Genomic DNA, 20,911 nt, shown 5'->3' on the forward strand with positions numbered 1-20,911 from the left:
AGACCATCTTGTAAGTGGAATGAGTGAACTGTGTTTCAGAAAGGTTTGCACATCTACAGGTACAGGAGTACTTGTTTATGGGGTATGAACCAGGGGAGCTAACCTCACATTGCAGAGCAGATAAAATCCTTCTCCATTTCTATTTTAAGACCAGGAAAGAGATTCACACAGGGAATGATTAAGCTGAAAGTTACTGTAATTCTGAAGCCTTTTTGTAGTTAAATGAACAAATGCTTTTGGGCAGGATTTTCTGGACACCCCCAAAAAGCACAATTTTACATATGTAAATATGCTCAGCTGATTCCATTCCTTCTTGGATCCAGTCATCTAAACTTCAGTTCCTATGTTCTTTACAGCATCTGGAGCGAGAGCCAATTTTGTGCCATCCAGATCTACAGAAGCCACTGGATTTTGGCTCACAAGAACTTCCAGATGAGTTCTTTGAGGTGACTGTAGATGATGTGAGGAAACGTTTGTCTCAGCTCCAGAATGAGAGGTAAGTTTCTTTTTCATTAGTGATGCAGTCACTCCATCTGTAGTATGTTGTGGCTGGCCACTGACAATAACGGAATTTTCACCATCTGTATTTTCTACGTTTCACTTCCTTCTGACCTTACAATTTATAGTACTCTCCACCATATGTGTGTGTAGATTCCTATAATTTAGGATTATACTTCAGGTATCTGGTGAAGTGGACTATAGCCCATAAAAGCTTATGGCATAATACATTTGCTAATCTTTAAGTGGCCACAAGTGTCTTTCCTATTTTTCCTGCAATGGACTAACACAGCTAATTCCACCTATAGGCTGTTTCACAATCTTGCTGACACAAAGCATATCACAGTATAGGTCTGCATTGGCCTAATATCTGGGAGAATTACATGCTGTTATAATGTCACCCATGTTCTTTGAGATTTTGAATCTTTCTCATAGTTTCCCACATAATCAAGTACGTCCACCTGTCCCAGATGGTGTTTTAATATATTTCCCTAAGAGCTCAGGAAATTAGCATAAAATTAGACACCACTCAGCATGATGCTTAGACAGTGGCGTAGCGTGGGTTGTCAGCACCCGGGGCAAGGAAAGTAATTTGTGCCCCCTAACCCGTGGATTTGCGCCCCCTAAACCATGGATTTGCGCCCCCTAACCCTAACCCCCAGATGTTGCACCCGGTGCGGCCGGCCCCCCCTGCACTCCCCACGCTACACCACTGTGCTTAGAAGAATTAAAGTACAATATTCTGAATTTAGTGGGTGTACTCCCAAGTTAGTGTGAAGCTGTAATATGATAAATAAACTATTTCATTGAAATTGGATAGGGAAGGGTTTTTTGTTTCTTTGCTCAAATTACAGGCATGGGAAATGTGTCTTCTAAGCGAAAGGGGGGAAACATTAATTTCTTTGTGAGTGCTGAGATCAGGTTGTAGTAGTTATTCCAGGCATACACCTCTGTTCTAAGGAGCTGACAAATACAGTTGCCTCCTGCAAGGCTGAAGGTTTATCTAGGCTGCTATTTTCCTAGTTGATGTTTCAGTTTCGTAAGCCTTATTGCTTTCCAGTACCTCTAGCCAGTGTGTCTAGGTCACAGAGTTGTTTAGAAATTCTTGATACACTTTATGTCATCTACTAGATGCCTCTGTTATAAACACTGGAAAAAAGATAGACGACTGGACAGCGAAGCTCATGATTTCTTTGTTTATATATTGGCAATCCCATTTAGTTCCCTTTGATCACAATGCAAGTCATCAGGTGCTAAGCCAAAAAGCAAATCCATGTCAGAATTCTGTTTCCTCTCATTTTTACACTGTGGCAATATTTTCCAGTTTAAAACTGAAATTTTCATCTGCTGTGGTATTGAAACGGGATTACACAAGACACAGGAAGAAAGGAGATTACACCAATTGTGGATCAGGCAATATAAACAAGAGGAGGGATGAGCCCGGTGCCAGCTTATTTTTGTGTTCTTCCACAAACTTTTAGGGTGACCTAGTTGGATTCTACATTTCCCCATCCCTTGACAGTTGCCTTGCCACTCCTGAATAATATTTGGGATAAACATGAGCGTGTGTAGTTGTCACATTACTCATATACTCCCCAATACTGTTACGTATTTATAACATAGGCTGTCATTAGATCTCACTGATACTGTACTTGGATTTTGGAAGGAAAAAACTAAATCTGAAGACAAGGAGGTAAACTTTACTGACCACTGCAAAGATAACAGATTGCCCCATTTTAGAAATTGGAAAAAAGCCTGCATGTGAATTGGTCTTTACACAGAGTGTGCAACAATGGGGGGGGGTCACAAAGCAGACAAATGGTGTTAACACAAGTGAAGGTAGTCTAGATTGTGATACTTTTCAATACATGTTTTTCATGATTCTCCCCCCCCCCCCAAAAAAACCCAAACTTTTAGATGGAAGGACTAATGCACAAATGGAAGGATTAGCTTGATCTTTCCATAAGCTTGTGAATATTTGTATGGTTTCACTGGAGGTTTTTCTTTGCAGCTTTGCAAAGTTGTTTAAAAAAAAAATAGTTGAAGAAAGTGAAGGAGTAAAGTAATTTAAATGAAAAGTGCTGTGTCATCTCTTAAAATAAACAAATAAACTGTGGAGCTGTGAAATCTGTGGAAGAACACCTCTGAGCTGTATCTGCCGTTTTGTTTTTAAACTTCTCTGATTACAGTATATCCTTTACCGCTCATCAGTCTTGGTGAATCAACATTTTGAATTAAATGTCAAATGAATCAAACTTCCCTCTTTAACTTCCAATCATTCCTTTGGTATTGTGGTATGGCATTTGTTGCACCATAGGGAAGGCTGAATTGAGTTTCTGTTTAAGGCTGAAGCTTCTTGAAGACTGTAGTCTGTCCCCGCACCTCCCCATGATTTTAGAATAGTTGGAAATTGCACAGGGGGTACCTATGTGAGGAGTTTTCAAAATATGAGCACACGTATTACATAGTTTAAGTTTATATGCTTGTCACAACTTCTTTTCTACACCACAAGGGGGAAATGTGCCAAGGCTGTTACCAGCAGACTCTAAACTAAGTAAAAATTACAAAATGCATTATTTCAAACATTAATCTTAAATTGTTATAAATGTATAGTGCTGGTGCAAACATTTGAACGTAACCAAAATTGTTCAGCCACTTTCAAATATGTTTGAGATTTGTTTGGTTAAAATGATTTTGCTGCAGTTTCTCAGATCCTCCTCTTTTGCAATCTTGTTTTGGGAGTGTGTAGTAGTGCTTTGTTTTAGACGAACATACACAGAGGTAGAGAGCAGGAAGGATAATGTATGGAGCTTAAGCAGATAAGATAGTTACTAGATTGTGTGGAGTGGCAGCCCCTGGCTGTATAGATCTGTGGCTATACTGGCTTGCTAAGCTTCCCCTCTTCCTAGGAAGCGTTTGGAAGAATCTCCCTTGATGACACGAGCACAGCGAGAAACTCAGCTGAAGGACAAGCTTGAGCGCTATCCAAAGGTAATGTTTTGTTTTGGGTCTTTCACAAAGTGAGGAACAGAAAGGTAGTTAGTGGATGGTAAATTCTCAGGTACTGACTTCAGGTTGCTGGCATCATTGAACCATCTTCTGTTACATTCTGGGACAACCAAATGAATGGCAAACAAGGATAGCCGGTTATAGTGGTGCCCTTAGCAGGATTCTTATACCTGAAGGTTTGATGGGAATCCTGCCTGTTCTGCTCCCCTGGTTCTTTGCCCCATTTCTTTCCTTTAATTTGAGATCAGTAGCTCTCTTGGAACAGTGGTAGAGCCCAGAATGAAACTATAATAGTACTTAGCATTTATATACTGTGTTAAGTGTGTCAAAAGTTTGCTAAGGTGTCATAATTAGTATTTCCTATCTGAAAGAGAACGCCTTGCCTAAGGTCACCAAGTGAGTTAATATCAGAGGTAAGATCTGAACAAGGAGCATCCTGATTAATAACTCAGTCTTAGCTAGCGTGCTACCCCAGCTATCCATTGTTGTTCCTGACAACTTCTTGTTAGTGTGGGTTTCTAAAACAGCCCTTTCAAGTATCTTGAAAGCCCCAAATATAGTGTCAACCAGTCACAGTTGCTCATTCATGAAAAGGCATCAGTTTCTCAGAATGAGCTAGTCTTGTCCAAAGGCAGAGCTGGTTTGACCATGGTTTAGGTTTATTTGAGTAGGCTCCTGCTCTTTGTTTTCAACTAGGTGGTACTGAGAGTTTACTTCCCAGATCGTCACATTCTGCAGGGCTTCTTCCATCCCAGTGAAACAGGTAAGAGTGTATCTCCCTCCCAGCTTCTGCCTCACCCCCAAGTAAGGTGCAGTGAAATAGAGAAAAGTTCCTTGCTCCCAGGCTAAGGTTTGTGACTTGAGATAGTTACACTGCAATGTCTCTAGTTGTTTGGTTTGGGCGGTGCTTTAAAAGCTTGAAACTCAAGCACTGTGATCTGAATGAAGGAGGGCTGAGATTTGTGCTCTAAAGAGGACAAATCTTCCAGGCCACTTACCGCTGCATTAGTCATGCCCAGATGAGGCCATTGAACAACAGGGTGTTGGTCTAGTGTAGTTTCAACCAGAGCCCAAAAAAGGAGCTGGAAACACTGAAGAGAAGTTGAATCAACCACTCTTCTTAAATGTGCCAGGGGCCAAAAGCAAAACCAGGCTTCCTGCACCTCTAAATAGCAAAAGGCTAGAACTTCCTGCGGCATGGCAGGGCACACACCCAACTATGCTTTCTGCCTTGCATCTGTCTCCATCTATGGAACTAGATGTCCGTTCCTCCTCATGAATTTCTGCTCCTCCTTTGGCCTTAGGCTTGTGAGAGGGAACTCTAAAGTGATAGTTCTTTTGCATAGGCCTGACTAAAGTAAGATCCAGAATCTTCTGCCTTGCTGGCGTGAGATGTGTGCGTCAGCCCCTGTATTCCTAGGATTCTGAGTTGGGGCAGGTAGAACATACCAGATAGGAGGTGTTACACAATGCTGTACAGATAGCTGGCTGGTTTATCTGCTGTACACTTAAACACTACCATTGTTGCCTAAAGCTTTTGAGGGAAGTGATTCGAATATTGAAGGGGAGGCAGGAGAAGGCAGATAGGACCGTGGGTAACTACTGTTTGTGTTTCTCATTCTTTTGTGTCAGATGGCAATGGTGGTTGCTCGTGAGTAATCAGTCAGGACTCCGACCTGTCTTTTACAGGTTTTATTTTGGTGCAAAACTATTTACAGTGCAGAACCACAAGTTCATGTCTGCCTCAATCGCTAGCAGAATCGTTTCCGGGTCCTCCCCCAACATAATAGCTCAGTCACCCCCAGCCTTTTCCTTCCTTCTTTGTGTTTTGCACCTCTGCGCAGGGTGGGCGACGGAAGAATCGTGCTTCCCTCCTGGCTAGCTTGACCAGAAGCGGTGCTGAGGCTCTCAGCAGCATCCTCTGGTCCCTTCCCCTCTTCCCCACTAGAGGTGTGGCTTTCCCCACCACAGGAAGAGGAACTGCTTCCCAAGATTTTCGGAGGTTTACTGTAACCCAACTGCCCCTCTGCTTCCCTTCCCTGTTCCGCTGGCAGTCCCCTGACATTTTGCTTTGTGTTGAATCCGGGTTTTTGCTCCATTTAGAAACAGCCATGTTCCTTGCTACGCCATCTACCTTTCAATCTAGCACAGCCTAGAAAAATCGTTTGTGAGGGTCTCCGATAGCAAAACTGAACACCACTTCAGTTATTCCTTTCAGGGAAGCAAACCCTTTTGAATTGCTCATTGGGGGCAGAGCAGATTTGTGCTGGCAGTTAATATAAGACGGAAGATTTGTAAGGGAAGAAGAATTGGAACATACTGTTGAGACTTTGCATTGGGGAAACCAAGCCAGATCTTAATTAGGATGATAATTTTTCCCCATCATTGAAGGATGCTGAAGTCTCAGTGTTGGGGTGTTCATAGTGTGGGGAGGAGACTTCCAGCTATAGAGACAGAATGTGCAGTGATGAAGCTTGAAAGCATAGACAGATGTTACAATTCCTTTTGGTGAACCTAAAATAGGTGCTGACCAATGAAGACATCTCCTCTTGCTTTGCCCTCTCCATGTGTCTTTAAAGCAGTGACTACATTGGTTTTCTTTTCTAAGCACTGCAGCAAAGGAGATGTGGTCAGTGCTGTAAAGAGAATGCTGCTCACAATATATCTTTTGAGCCACACACCGATTTTCATGCTTTATTTGACAGTTGGTGCTCTGAGGAACTTTGTGAAAAGCCAGCTTGCAGATCCAGAGATGTCGTTCTATCTATGTAAGTTCAGATTTATGTTTTATAACTTTTTAAATGCCAGTTCTCCAGGCCTACTGTCACCATCTAGGTCTTTTAATTTTAATTGCCACAGCTAGTGAGCTATGGCTGCACCTCTGTCTCTCCTCCCCCCTATTCCCTCTCATTCCCCAGCCCTTTGCTAAATGAGCTTTATATATTTTTCTTGTTCTCTTTACCTAATGAGAACTTTGTGTTTTACTTTAGTTACTACACCTCCCAGATGCACGTTGAATGATGACAGTTTGACCCTCTTTCAGGTAATGGCTGCATGCCTCTTCCTGTTTGGTTTGTTTTTCTTATCACAAAAATGCCCTCTACTCTGGTTTTGCTTTTAAGAGCCTGAATAATTGCCTCCTGTGGGTCTCTATTAAGCCAAAGGTAGGTGAAAATCTGCAGTTGAAGTCTAAAGTGCTTCCCTTTGCTTGTGCACCTGGCATGTTATGAGGGCTTCCCATTGTTGAGCATAAGTGCTTCTGGCAAGGCCATTTTTGCCATGAGTGAAGCAAATAAGCCCCACTGGGTGGAATTCAACTGAGTTGTTACATGCACAGAATGAGGTCAGCTTGCACAATGGGACTTCCCTCCCTTATATTCATATCCCCTAAATCTACTCTGAAGGGTTGGGGGAACCCACAAAACAGGTTGGGGGGGCATGGAGGGAGGGGAAGTCTTGTTGCACAAATGGACTTCATTCCCCACACATACCCTACTTAGCACTACATTGAATTCTGCTCACTGTGCTTACTGGGGCTTTCTCTGGAGTTAGTATGCATATAAGCACAGCTTAAAATTGAATTATTTAGCATAGAAGCAAGCCAGCTGAAATAAAGGGAGAAGGGGCTACACATGCCCACAGCATTCACTAGTGTTCTTGTGAGAAGATTCTGAAAGGCCGTTACATCCAAAATTAAAACGTTTTCTCGTTGTCTCGTGACACTAACCATACGGAGCACTTTGATTGCAGAAGCTGGGAGGTGATGCTGATGAATTGGGCTGTTTCCTTCCAGCTATACAAGTTTAAGGATTCGTGAAAGGGGGTTTTCCCCTCTCTGACTGTTGTGTGTACCTCCTGATAGATGTGGGAATTGTTGTGGCATTGCGATCACCATGCTCCGAATTCTTGGGTAACTGGAAATGTTGCTTATATGAACTGAATTCCTGGAGGCTTTTCCAAATTGGACAACATTGCTTCACTTTAAAAGGGTACATGAGTATTGTGATATGGATATCCTTTTCAGAAGGTATAGATCGGAACGTGAGCTGCATCCCAGGTGTGTGCATCTTAAAGAAAGGCTGTGACTCAATGGTAGGCAAATGGTTTGCATGCAAAAGGCCCTGGGTTCAATCCCCAGACAGGGCTGAGAAAGACCGCCGTCTGCTACGCTACGCAGAGAGCCCTGCCGGTCAGTGTAGACAATATTGAGCCAGGTGGGCCAGTGGTCTTGACAGTTGAAGGCGACTCCCTGTGTTCCCATGTCTCGTGTGACTTGGATCTTGACTCTTGATACCAGTCGCTTCTTTCTGTTCACGGAGTGCAAGAAGCTTGTGTTAATTATCAATGTTGAGGATCACTGGAGCGACCTTCCTCCACTTCCCCCTTCTAGGGGAGGTAATTTTGCAAGTTCTCTGAAGTTCCTCCCTCTTACGGGTCCGTGCAACCCTGTTCTGTTCTGTTTTGCCCCTGCCCCCTTTTCTTTTGATCTCCTTGCCTCCGGGCCCCAGATGAGAGTACGCACTTGCCAAGCGAACAGTCTGTCTCTGTTTTGGAAGGCCTGAAAATGTGTGCTCTTGATTTTTAGGAAGGCTTACTGTGACGGAGATGAAGAACTCCTTGCACAAAAGGCTTTTTGCCTGAACCTAGCTGCGGAGCTCTGGTTTGTTTTGCTAAATGCTGAGTGGAACTGAAAGGGCCTAGCCAACAAACCTCACCCGACTGCAGCTTTCCTGCCCAAAGAAAAGCGAGGCAGGACCAAAACTGTCACTCGCAGGGTATGATATACCAAGGGTCATTTGGAGGTTGACAGGTCATACAGAGTGTAACAGGAATCGGTTTGCGTAGTGTATGTCAGAGCCTCTCAGGCGGCATATTGAATTAGGAAAGGATTAGAGCTCTTCTGAAGTTGTTTATAATGGAGCTTTCCAAATTCCATGACTTCCTGGCCAGGCCATGTGGACGAGACACCAGTGCAGCTGCTGTCAGAGCACTGAATGTGTAAAGAGCCAATACCGATGGCTACCTACGTTCAAGCTCAAGACCTGTCCCCTTTCTGACACACAGTGCTTCACAACTCCTTGCCAAGAAGCTTAGGTTACCCCCCCAAAACATGTCTGTCTCTGTATGGTTTACTAATAGTGTTTTGTTTGTTGCCACAATGCTTACATTGGCCTCGGCCTCCTTGACCCCTGGGAATGTCTCGGGCCTGCGCACTTTTACAGCATGGGTGTGCTTTTATTGTTCATGGCTGGTGACTCCATAGCCTGGGCATGATGTAGCGGTTAGTTGTGCTTTCTGCCGTCTTGAGGCCCCTTCGGCATGCTTAATCAAAGTGTGCACAAAATACATTTTGACTTTCATGAGATACTTCTGCAAATCCCTTTCCAATGCCAGTAGCACTATACTCTGCCGGCATTTAACAGATCGGGGAGGGAGGGTATCTGTGCAACTGTTGGCCTCCTTTTAAAGTCCAGATGTGGTTAGATGTGTTCTTCAAAGGGGGGGGGCATTTAGCCTTTAGAGTTTGTTTGCTTTTTAAGTGTTAATGAAAAAAAATCATCAAATGGTGGGGCGTTGCTGTGGGGAAAGTGGTAGTCTTGAGTTTCGCTTATTTTGTTTCATTTCTGCCTAATTTTCCACTCTGTAAAGAAACAAAAACAAAAACAAACTTGTGTGTTCCAGCCCAGGAATTTATAGAGCAGGTACATGCATAACCTCCATATTATTATTATTTTTTTTAAAAGATGGAAAATATTTACAAAACTGGACTGAGGTGGAAGAGGTGTTTTGCCCGTGACTAGTTACGTCACCAAAATATCAAGCAGGTGCCTGTAACACTTGTGGAAGTATATTCCACACAGCAGTGATCACACCGTCTGAAGGAAGTAGTCATCTTTTCTGAGGTACGCTTTATTTGTCCAAAGAAGCATACAACTAGTTCCGCGAGCCCAACGAAGCTCCAGAGTTGTTTTTCCTCAAACTGCAGGCATCCCCCTGCCCTACCACCACAGTTCCCTGGGTGCTATGCGCCAAGCTGCTTTCGAAACTGACAGGGATTTTAAATTCAGATGTTTGAAGGAAAAACCTTAAGAATTCAAAGAGGTTAGCAGAAACCTCTTGTCTGAGCTTGAAGCAGCTCTTTGGATTCTTGGCCAACAGAAGTTTGACCTAGGATTGGGGGCAGAGACATAATGTCTGTGCACAGCAAATGAGAAGCAAACACATATTTATCGTACAGTGGTGCAGAATGACCCTGAGAGCCATTTAGCACCTGAGCCTGGCCTCTGCTCGGATGTGCCTGCAGCCCTTCAATGCTGGAACAGAAAGCTCTGTGCCTTTTCTTTCTGAGTCACAATGTCATCTTGGTGGGGAGCAGTCAGTTCAGTGCCTTTTCTTCTTCTCACCCCCCTTCAAAGCCACTGAAATATTTTAATTAATAGCAGAAGTGCCAGTGGAAAGGTCCCTTGTGCCTTTGAACTGGGCGACTTTCCCACTCATTGGGAAAGCAGCTCCTCCCATCTTCCCTTGTTTTGTGCCATCTTGCCCACAGCTGCCACCCAACACGATCTCCGATTCCCACACGCTTATTGTGGTCGGAAGATAGGAAAATAAGAGAAGTTTTCTGTGGAGTTCTGAGAAGTCTTAGGAGGGAAAGGTCACACAGGGAGTCTGATTAAACTAGTGATTAAAACCTGTATCTGGAAACGGACGTTTATCTATACGTTTTGGCCCTCTTTTGCCCAGCCTATAGGCCAAACCAGACCTGTAAAGCAATTGTAACTTGACCCAGTGACGTAGCGTGGGGGGTGCAGGGGGGCCCGGCCGCACCGGGCGCAACATCTGGGGGTTAGGGTTAGGGTGCGCAAATCCACGGGTTAGGGGGCGCAAATCCACGGGTTAGGGGGCACAAATTACTTGCTTTGCCCCGGGTGCTGACAACCCACGCTACGCCACTGACTTGACCTATCCCATTTTAATCAATGTGGGATATAAAACCTTTGTCCTCTTGAGAAAATAATCAAATTAAAAAGTAACACTGGGGGGGGGGGGAGACACACACAGAGACATGGAGTTGCAGGGGAGTCACTCCTCATTGTAATGTTACTACTCATCTCTGGGTCTTACATACAACGCACTGGCTGCGATTGAGTTTTGTGTTTGTCGGGCTCTTCTAGGTATCTTGAACACGCAGGAGTACTCATGCCACCCAACCTCCCATGTTGGCTTTGTCCTTGAACTTTGCTTCCCAACATAGGTTTTTGCATCACCACCACCACCACTGCATATCTGAATACTTCTTGGATTTTAACTTCCTCTTTACCTAGGATGCTTTTCTTCACCTCTCTTTTTTGTGCCTTTTCTGAATATATTAACCAACAGCTGCAAGGGAAGGTTTAGTACCTTCTCACTCCTTGATCCAGCTATGGCGGCTTTCTGGTCTATATACCCAATTTTGACTATGAGTTTTTAGCATTCTAATATGCAGTTTTATTTTTACACTTAAAGTAGGGTTTTTGTGTTTTGTGTAAGCAGGCAGGAGGTTTGAATGATACTATAAGCATTATCCCAGACAAATAGATATAGGATTTGAGTCTTAGGCTGCAATCCTAACCCCATTTCCCTGAGAGTAATCTTCACTGAATTCAATGGGACTTACTTCTTAGGTTAGTACTACTACCTTAAACTCCCTAGCGAAGTGGTTTCCTTGATATTGCCACCTATAAGGTCTCTGAGCAAATATTCCTGTTTTCATAAAGAGAGTTAGCAAAAGGTTAATGGAGAGAAGTTCAGACAATAATTGCTGCAGCGACCATATAAGGACATCTGAAAATAATTCAACACAGATAGAATATCACAAACATTATTACTGTCAAAAATGGTCTTGTTCATAGTGATCTTCCTTTGATGGTCCGTTTAAAGTCTCTGCTTCATTCACAATCTGGAGTCAGGTCTCCAGTTCCTGAGAGACCAAAGCATCCACAACAAATGGCCATCTAACCTCGGCTTAAAAACTTCCAATGGCGGTGAGTACACCACTTTCCAAGGGAGTCCATCCCACTGTCAAACAGCTTTTACCTCCAGAAAGTTAATCCTGATTATGATTACCGTATTTTTTGCCCCATAGGATGCACTTTTCCCCCTCCAAAAATGAAGGGGAAATGTGTGTGCCTCCTATGGGGCGAATGCAGGCTTTCGCTGAAGCCTGGAGCGTGAGAGGGGTCTGTGCGCACTGACCCCTCTCGCTCTCCAGGCTTCGCGCAGCTCTCCACAAGGTGCGGGAACCCTGCGCTGGGCTCCCATGGCTTGTGGAGAGTTGCCTGTTCTGGGGGCTGGGGTCGGGGGAAGCTCGGGCTTCCCCCGCCCCAGCCCCCCTCCTAGGGGGGGGATTTCCCCCCCCCCTTTAATTCCCCCCAAAAAAACTAGGTGCGCCTTATGGGACGGTGCGTCCTATAAGGCGAAAAATACGGTAGTTTGCGATTTTACACACACACATAGATTGTCTATCATCTTTGTGACCCTTTTTTTGGTATTGCCCTCTTTCACAATAATGAGTTTTGGACTGAATGTGTTTCAATGTTCACTAGAGTAGCTGCACAGCTTTCCCAGGTTGCTCACCATTTATTTTCAGCTGCTTCACAGTTCAGAAGTGCTTCAGTGAAGCATTTTCATTCATCCATTCCAGAATGCCTTGCATCAGCTTCCTCCTCTACTGGTGGCCCCTGACACCTTTTCCAGCACCTGTTCTGTGAAGCCTCTTGCAGATGACCAGCTCAGTCTGTTTCAGCAGCCCCTGCAATCTAGCTGGCCCTCTACATTCCCATTGCCCTCAGATGACTAAGGCAACCACATTTAATTTCATCTACTAGAGAGCATTGATTGCTCTCAGAGAGATGCGAGTTGAGGGTTGGCAGCACAATGTGTGAGCATCTGTGGGGGTTCCCCCCCCCTCGTGCCCATTCAAAGTCTGTTCGTTCCAAACCTTCAAACCTAGTTTCAGGTCAGCCCTCTTAAAGTATTCAAGCTTTTTAGCTGGCAAAATAAGTTGGAGGTCAGGGAGCTGGCCAGGATGTTTTGATAAACCTTCCTTTCTATATATATATATTTAAAGTATTTTGGAAATCTTCATTTCCAAAACAACAGGAAGGATTCTGTTCAAAACTTCACTTTTCTTGGAAATTTCTGTACCAAATGTGACTGTTAGAAAAAGCTGGGAGAATGTGAAAGCAGCCCAGGCTAGACAGCTTGAACATAAATGATGGTGGCCACTCTTCAGAATTAAGTGGTTTTAATAGATAGCTTTTGAGGTTCAAGATTTTTTCTTCCCAAACCTCCAAATTTTTAAGGAGAGTGATGAATAGCAGTGAATTTGATCATGTATCCAGTGCTCTAGTATCAGCAGTGTTTGCTCAGAAAGCTCTGTAGTTTTCAGCACTATTCAGTTTTGTCGGTTCTCCTGGTTGCTAGATAGGTAAGTCCTGGTATATAGAATTATCAGAGGTTTAATATGATTTACAGGGAAGTGATAGTAGGTATGAGTTGGGCAGGTTAAGGGGTAGTAGTAACCTGTGTAAATGAGACCTGGATAAAGACCACCTTACCTCCAAATCTGAGTGCGGTGGAAGTATATCAGCAGGGAGTTTAATTAGATTAATGAATCTGTTTCAACAACAAATGGCTGGACCTGTGTGCCTTAGTGCTGCAGAGCCCAAACAGTGTGAGGTTAGTGGCCACACAGTCCTTGAGCAGAGTTAATGGCAGGTTTTCTAGCTCATGTTTCATTTGAGTACAAGGGTGGGCGGTTGGTCCTTTCTGGTCCCAGTAGGTTCTCCTACTGTGTGTGATCAACATACAGAAAGGAGCAGAATGACCAACAAAAAATATCCTAGCCCTCCGATGCAAAGTACAGTAATCTGCTCATGGATGTACTTGTAAAGGACTCCTGCCTGCAAGCAGATCTATTCCTAAGCACCCCAGTCTTCCCTTTTCAAGTAGTTGGCTGGAATGTTTACCCTCCAGTAGAGTTACTCATGAATAAGAACCCTGCATAGTTGTGAGTAAACATAGCCTGTGAAAACACTGACAAACCTGTGTGTGGACATAGCCGAAGTACTGAAAATTGCAGTGCTTTAACTACAAATGCCCATGTTGTCTAGAGTATTAGGACTGCACCCAAATTCTCCTTAAAAGGTGAGTAAGACCCACTCAGGATGACTGCACCGGCTGATCCTAGGGTGTTCCCTAGGAAAACATCCGATGCACATACAATGCAGCCTAGCATCTTGCAGTAGAGCTTAGAAATGAACATGTGCACTGTTCAGGTGCATCAAAACAGGAGCAAACAAGCAACGTATTCCTTATTCTCTTCCTTTTTTTGAGATGGGGGAGATTGCAATCACATTGCTATAACTTCCTGGGTTGCCTCTCCCTTTCCCTAGTTTAGATTGGCTGATTCTAGATGACATTTTGCTCCCTATCACCAGTATAAACATGCATTCATCCGTTCGTTCTTTCCCCCTTTTTGCCTTGAGTCAGTCTATGCTCCATGCTGTAATGGCTTCTGCTTGGATAGCCTTTCTCTGCCACCGGAGATCTGAAAGCTTGGCAGAGGCTGAAGGGGGCTTTCTTTTCTGGAGAGAAATGGGTGCGGAAGCTGCTCCAGCTTTCATGTCCCTGGCAACTCTGTTATTGTTGGATGCCCTTTTTATAGGCTGCTGGTCCTAATCGGGCTGTTTTGCCTAAGCCCCTGTGTTCCTGGGAAGGAGGGGGGTGTGTGTGTGTTATTGGACCTGTCTCGGCACTAGCGTGAGGGGCAGTGCTGAGGTGGGGAACCCTGCTGTTTGCCTTCTCCAGCATTATTTGCTGAGCGGCAAACTCATGGGCACAGGAGTGGATATGTATTGTGCAGACTCCTGCTTTTGAGTCTGCATGTGACTAATGTGGGAACTGGAACAGAGACTTCTCTTATTTTTGTAAAAAAATAAACTGTGTTGGTTTTGTGTACACATGGAGATGGAAGTGAAACGCACAGAAACACCAACCTTGTTCAGTGGGATGCTCTTAATAGTTTCCGTATTTAATATAGACGAAACCACTCTATAATATTTGAAATAGTCTTCTAAGAGACTTGTAAATTAATTTAACATGGATTAACTGACAAAAAGAAGCTAATTAGACTCATGGAAACACCAGACAAAGGCCTGCTGGAACAAGTGGGTTATAGCTAGTATGATGAATCTTCAGAAAATGTCTGTCCTGGGCTTGAATCATCAGATCTCTGTTCTCTTGAGGTCTCTGCACTTTCATGCTGTGTTGTCAGGACATCAGAAGAGGCTAGACCAGGAGTGGGGAACCTCTGGCCCTCGCAACTCCCATCAGCACAAACCAGCATGGTCAAAGATTATGGGAGTTGAAATTCAATAACAAGGGGCTGCAGGTGCCAACATCCTTGGACTAGACTCTAGAGCATCCAGCCTTAACTTACAGTGGAGAGATGAAGGACTGTCTCAGTTGATATTACAGTGCAGAAACCCAGGCCAGGCATCGGGCTCGGGAGACCCGTACATACATGGTCACTGTCGTTTCAATAACAGAATATATTGTTTGGAGGCTGGTCCTGAGAATCCTAGCTTTTGCTGCAGAACCTCATGGTTGTTTGTAGTGGAGAAAAACTAAATTACAGAAAAGCAGGGAAGGTCTGGAAAGGAGTCCAGTGGCTGATGTGGCAGGTATGAGAGTGAAGCATCCTCATTTTTCCCAAGTTGGAGAAGGCTGCTTTAAATGCCATTTAATGGTGTGTGGTTCAGTGTAGCCTGGATTTGCCATTGTTCCATGAACTCGTTTCTATCTCATGCGGTCGCACTAAAGTATTGCCAGCAAAAGTAGCAACCTTGCAAAAGGGTGCTGACAAGCTTTGGTTGCATTTATCTGAACAAAGGAGATTCATCTTGATTCCCAGGGATAACCTGAAAGTTATTACATGATGTTTCTTTTATGCCGAGGACAGAGAGATCAGAAAGTGAGTGGCCCAGCCAGGACATCTACATCATTCTTTCAGACTCTTTGAAACTGATAAGGCCTGTGGTTCCAGCTATGAACCACTCCATAGCTATTTGTGACCTCCTGAGAGAACTCAAAATGCTTAATGTTAACAGCACCTTCTTACTATTTTTGTGAGAGAACATCCAAAGGGAGCAATCCCAATTGCATCCAAAGTGGCAAGTAGGGGAATAACTACATCGGGACATTTTCATAGCATCTCCTCTCTCTGAATTCGGTCCAGTTGGCACCAGTTTTGGTGCATAGCCCACTCACCTTGTATGAATTCCTAGGAGAAGGAAAGTCTTATGTTCTCTTTCTGCCAAACTCAGCAAGGAAGTTGCTGGGGAGGCGGGGGATGAAACAAGTCAAGTGGGAAGGAGAGTGTGCAAGGGAGTGGGTAGCAGAGATGGGATGTAAGAAACCTGCAGTGGTACAGAAACGAGGGTGCTATGGAGTCGGTCTCTGAGATTTCAAACAGTCTTTCTCAGCCCTACCTGGAGATACCGGGGATTGAAACTGGAACTTTTCACATGGAAAGTATGTGCTGTTCCCTTTCCCATACTGGTTAGCAGTGGCTTCACATAGACCTAAAGCGGGAGAGAAAGCCAGCTGTAAGATGGAGAGGGATGCAAGGAGATTTCTGGAGGGGGAAAACAGAAAAAGGAAATAGCAGATAAGAGTACAGACCAGTGGCACTTCAGACAGAGAGAAGGAGGCCTAACAGGAATGCAGAGAGCCAGGAACATGCTGTGGGCCACGCAGAGAAAAGAGGCATTAACAAGATTGTTTTTAAAAAGAGAACACTGAGCAATAAAATAAAATAAATTGGAATAAAATTTTGTTCCTTTGCAAGCCTAACAGAGTAGCCCTGCTAACTATAAAAGTGTCTCTTAGTATTTGAGTTGTGCACCCTTGAAACGGACCGATCAATAATACATGCTTTCAGCTTTGCAATCAGCAGTCATTGAGTAAGAACAGTCACTTCCTTTTTTTCTAGCCAAGATTTTGCAACCTTTCCAATTATCCTGATGTGTTCTGTCCTCAAAGGTTGTGTATTAAGTTGCTATAATAAGTCTTAACATTTTGTCTGCTTTTTTCTGTTCAAACCTTTGGGACCAAAACAGCCATTGCTATCTAACAACTTTCTTGTCTGAAGATGCATCAAGCTATTCCAGGAATCCCATTATTTGAAACACAGGCAGTGATAAGGGTCACCGGACCCTGAGTCCTTTCTGATTTCTGATACCTTTTGTTTCTAGAAAGTCTTGGGGTGTTGAGTTGTTCCTCTACCCCCACCCGGGGAAGACCTTGCTCACTGTGATGGGCTGAAAGAATATAGATACCTTAGATGGTTACCCTAGCAGGGGCCTCTGTGAACAAGTGCTGGAATTACAAGGCTATGACTGATGCTTATTTTCCTTACAAGGTTGAAAAGGCATCTAGAGCTACTATTGTTAAACCCGATAGCCACCAGAAAGGGGAAGCGACTTCAACTGTGGGATCAAAGCCAGGAAAACAAATGTTGTCAACTTGTCTGCTTTAAGAGAAAAGGGGTTGCATCTGAAGAGAGCGTCCTGCAATGTGTGCCTATTTACTGGAGGGCGAATGTGCAGACTGGCAGCAACATGGAGTTTTTGGAACCCATAAAGACTTCAAGGCATTGCTTTGATATTTTGTTATTGCTGTTTGTGCTGGCTGCATTATCCCCATGTCCCATGAATTATTTTAAAGTGTTCTCGAGGGCAGAACTGATCAACTGCAGGCTTCTCTGCCGAGTACTCCAGCCAAGGGGTCCCTGAAGCTCCAGCTGTGTGTGTGCTTTTTCTTAGCTAGTTGGACTTTCCCCCTCCCCACTCTACCCCAAGGAACACACACTGGCATGACTCAGTCCTGGGGCTTAGGAAAGGCCAGTTCACAGATCTCTGCTTGTGCTGGGAAGCAGTGAAGAGAGGTAAGCATCCCAGAGTCTGGGAAAGGCAGCAGACAACTGTGGTCCCATCTTCAAAGGAGCTGAAGAGGCCCCACATGCTTCCATCTAAATATTTATTCCCCCCTCCAATGTATCTTAACATTTCTCCAAGTGTTGAATCAAGCTATTCTTGGCTTTGTCAACAAGAGGAAAAATACAAACGAGCCGAGGATCTTTTCTCATTGCTGTTCTACTTTCATATTCTTTGGTGCGGTTTTGGGTGCTCTCACATCTTTGAGTCAGTGAATCTGATGGTGGCAAAGCCTATGCAGGTTGAGAATCTTCCAGTAGACTTAGATACAGGTAGGTAGCCGTGTTGGTCTGCCGTAGTCGAAACAAAATAAAAAAATTCCTTCCAGTAGTACCTTAGAGACCAACTAAGTTTGTTATTGGTATGAGTTTTCGTGTGCATTCACACTTCTTCAGATACACACAGACTTGTTACACAGGGACAAACTCGGCAATTGAGTTTCCAGACACACAAGGTACCTTTTGAAAATTGAACCTTCATTTCTGTGCTTCAGATGGAATGGGACACCATGGTTTCCCATTGTGTCTGGAGAAAGCCTGTGTAACCAAAGAGAGAGCGAAAACAGCAAGTACAGTGAATATTGCACCTTTCCAGTTTGTATGTCAAGTCTTAGTCTGTTTACTGTCCCTCTGTGTTGCTCTTAGCAGAGAATATATGCCACTAAACATGTTAGTTTTTGGTATGATTGTCTGTCCTGGGTGGTCCCATGTGCCCAAACAGACCAGATATGTTCAGTACTAATACTGTTAGTACTCCATGGTCAGAACTTGCTGTACTTTGGCTTGGGAGTATCTTAAGTAGACTGTCTCCACTTACTTTACCCTTGTGTAAAAGTTCCCCTTTCAGACCATATCTCATAAAAGGTAAAAGACTTAAGCCTCTGTTTTCCAGCTGCCTCACGCTCACTCTCTGTTTGATCATGGTCTCCTCTGCTTTGGAAAGCTTTTTCCTTGGGTATTAAATGAGACAAGACCATTTAGCCAACGTCCCTTTGACTGTGGTGGTTCTCATGTTTGTTTCCTTTCCGGAGATGCTCTTTGCTGCTTGTCAGGGAAGCTTTTGATCTGCTAGCTTCCCCATTGAATTTTCCAAGTGCTGATTTCTGTGTATCTTGAAGGAATGTGTGTGTGTGTGTTTGGGGGATGGTGTTGTGAGGTATTTCATGCTGGTAGCTTGGATTTCTGCATTCATGCGCATGTCCCCTTTGAAGCCCTCATTTATTTATTAATCTTTAAACATCAAACTAACAGTGGACCTGTGGCACTCTAATCATTTCAGCTCATGTAACGGAAAGAATGCTTCCTCTTTTGGCAGCTGCAAGTCCCTGTCCCCTGTCTCCAACTCCCCACCCGCCCCCGTCCCTCCACACAAAAAGGGGGGGAAAGAAAAGAAGACGACAACAGCCTCTTCCTGATCTCAAGGTCTCTGAACGAACTTGGCAAACTAAGTAGCAGTGTGGTGAATTGCATCCTTTTGCAGCAGCCTTTTGTTGTAGGAGTGTGTGTGTGTGTGTGTGTGTGTGTGTGTCCCTCAGTTGTTAGGGAGGAGGATTTATAAAAGAAAGGCTGTTGAAATATTGGAGGGGGGGTGTGGGTGTGTGCAGTCTTTCCACTATAATATATATACTGTAATGTAAAGATCCAGGGAGAAATATGTTGCTTCAAGTAATTGCCTCTGTTTAGCACGCTGACAAATATCGTTGTGACCAATGTGCTTATAGGACCGTGTTCAAGGCTTCTCCAGCATGTCGTGGGTTCCCCAGTTGCCTCCCACACTCCCAGCTGCACTTTTTCAGTGGCTTCTCATTTGAATCTATGACGTGCGACTTCAGGTGCCTGTTTCGGTTGTTGCTCACCTGATACTCACCTCACTCCAGTTCATCTAGCATTAGAGTCTCTGTAGCAAAGTTTGGACCGCTCGGAACACGCTAAAAGTGCCAAATGATGGGTCTTATTTTTATCCCCGCTTAATATAGGCAGTAAGGCTCTTGAAATAGGGGCAGAGAGTAACAGCCTTTCTAAATTAGAATGGTGGGGGAGAATAATGTGATATGTACTCCAGGACTGGTGAGGAAACTTCCAATGCCTTAAAACTTTGAACACTATTTTATTTCCCTTGAAAAAGAAGGCAGCTCTCAAAATTATTATGTTGGAGGCCTCTTTCTTTTGTGACTGAGAAGTGAGAAGGCTCAGACTGCTGCTACCATCAAACGAGAAGGTGTTTCTGAGCTGTGAGATTCTACTTTGCACATGCAGTCCTGATTGATTTATATTAACTCTAGAAATACTTTTCTAGTTTCTAGGGTAGCTTGGGTTTTGCCGGTTTTTTTATCCACAAGTTTCTTTTTTTAGACTTGTGATGCCATAAAGAAACAAGACTCTCATCTTTTGATTTCATAGCTTATTAGTGTTTCTCTCTCTGGGACAGGATTCAGCATAACACTAAGGCAATTCGGCTTGCTAGATGAATCAGTCCCCCATTTCTTCTGCCTGCATTCTGTCTGGAGTTCTTTTGAGTAGTTATGCATAGAATTACACTGTCAACAGCAGTTTCTCAAACTTTGATATCTGGTGAATAGTTCTCCTGCAGCCCCTTCACCCCACATTAAAATGGGAGGCATTGCACTAAAGCATTTTGCAGAGCACTGTAGGAGCACCTTTCCTTGCAAGATAGCCCAGACCAGGCATGGCCAAACTTGGCCCTCCAGCTTTTTGGGGACTACAATTCCCATCATCACTGACCACTGGTCCTGTTAGCTAGGGATGATGGGAGTTGTAGTCCCAAAACAGCTGGAGGGCCAAGTTTGGCCATGCCTGGCCCAGACAATATTGCTTCCCATTATCCCTCCCCTTAGCCTTGTGTCAGTCAGGGCCTAGGATTCAGACCATGCTTTCTGGACAGTGGTGAGCTTTCTGGGATTGCCCTGCATCTGTCAGTTCATAAAGCAGGGGAGGGGGAGAGGCTGCTGCTGCTTGGGTCTCCCCACTCCAAGAGGCATCAGAGTGTGGTGAATGTGTGCAACACGGTAGCTAACCTTTTCAAGGCACTCGTGAGCTCTCTTGCAGTACACTCTACTTTAACAGCAATTGGTGAAGACCTCTTGAGCTCTTCATAAGAGGAGAAAATGTGTATTGGCATTTTTAACTTAAAAAAAAGTTAAAGGACCCCTGGATGGTTAAGTCCAGTCAAAGGCGACTATGGGGTTGCGGCGCTCATCTCGCTTTCAGGCCAAGGGAGCCAGCGTTTGTCCACAGACAGCTTTCCAGGTCATGTGGCCAGCATGACTAAACCGCTTCTGGTGCAATGGAACACCATGATAGAAACCAGAGAGCACGGAAATGCCGTTTACCTTCCTGCCACAGCAG

The 20,911-nt window shown here is 44.3% G+C and overlaps 1 protein-coding gene and 2 long non-coding RNA genes across 3 annotated transcripts in view; 2 read left to right on the forward strand and 1 right to left on the reverse strand.

The window, feature by feature from the left end:
• Positions 1 to 10,417, reverse strand: part of LOC309363632 — a 92,375-nt gene extending 81,958 nt beyond the window's left edge. Inside the window, exon 1 of the long non-coding RNA XR_014165493.1 lies at positions 10,294 to 10,417. This is a non-coding gene — a long non-coding RNA (uncharacterized lncRNA). The remainder of the gene's footprint in view (positions 1 to 10,293) is intronic.
• Positions 1 to 20,911, forward strand: part of ASPSCR1 (ASPSCR1 tether for SLC2A4, UBX domain containing) — a 66,430-nt gene that overhangs the window by 38,065 nt on the left and 7,454 nt on the right. Inside the window, exons 8-12 of the mRNA XM_081899734.1 lie at positions 357 to 496; positions 3,408 to 3,489; positions 4,204 to 4,270; positions 6,213 to 6,275; positions 6,498 to 6,550. Coding sequence (XP_081755860.1) covers positions 357 to 496; positions 3,408 to 3,489; positions 4,204 to 4,270; positions 6,213 to 6,275; positions 6,498 to 6,550 — 405 coding nt within the window. The remainder of the gene's footprint in view (positions 1 to 356; positions 497 to 3,407; positions 3,490 to 4,203; positions 4,271 to 6,212; positions 6,276 to 6,497; positions 6,551 to 20,911) is intronic.
• LOC309363616 lies at positions 505 to 2,391 on the forward strand. The gene is made up of 2 exons (XR_014165477.1): positions 505 to 1,046; positions 1,224 to 2,391. It is a non-coding gene; the product is annotated as an uncharacterized lncRNA (long non-coding RNA).

Source organism: Podarcis melisellensis (assembly GCF_964234715.1).
Source record: "Podarcis melisellensis genome assembly, chromosome: 2".
Taxonomy (NCBI): Eukaryota; Metazoa; Chordata; class Lepidosauria; order Squamata; family Lacertidae; genus Podarcis; species Podarcis melisellensis.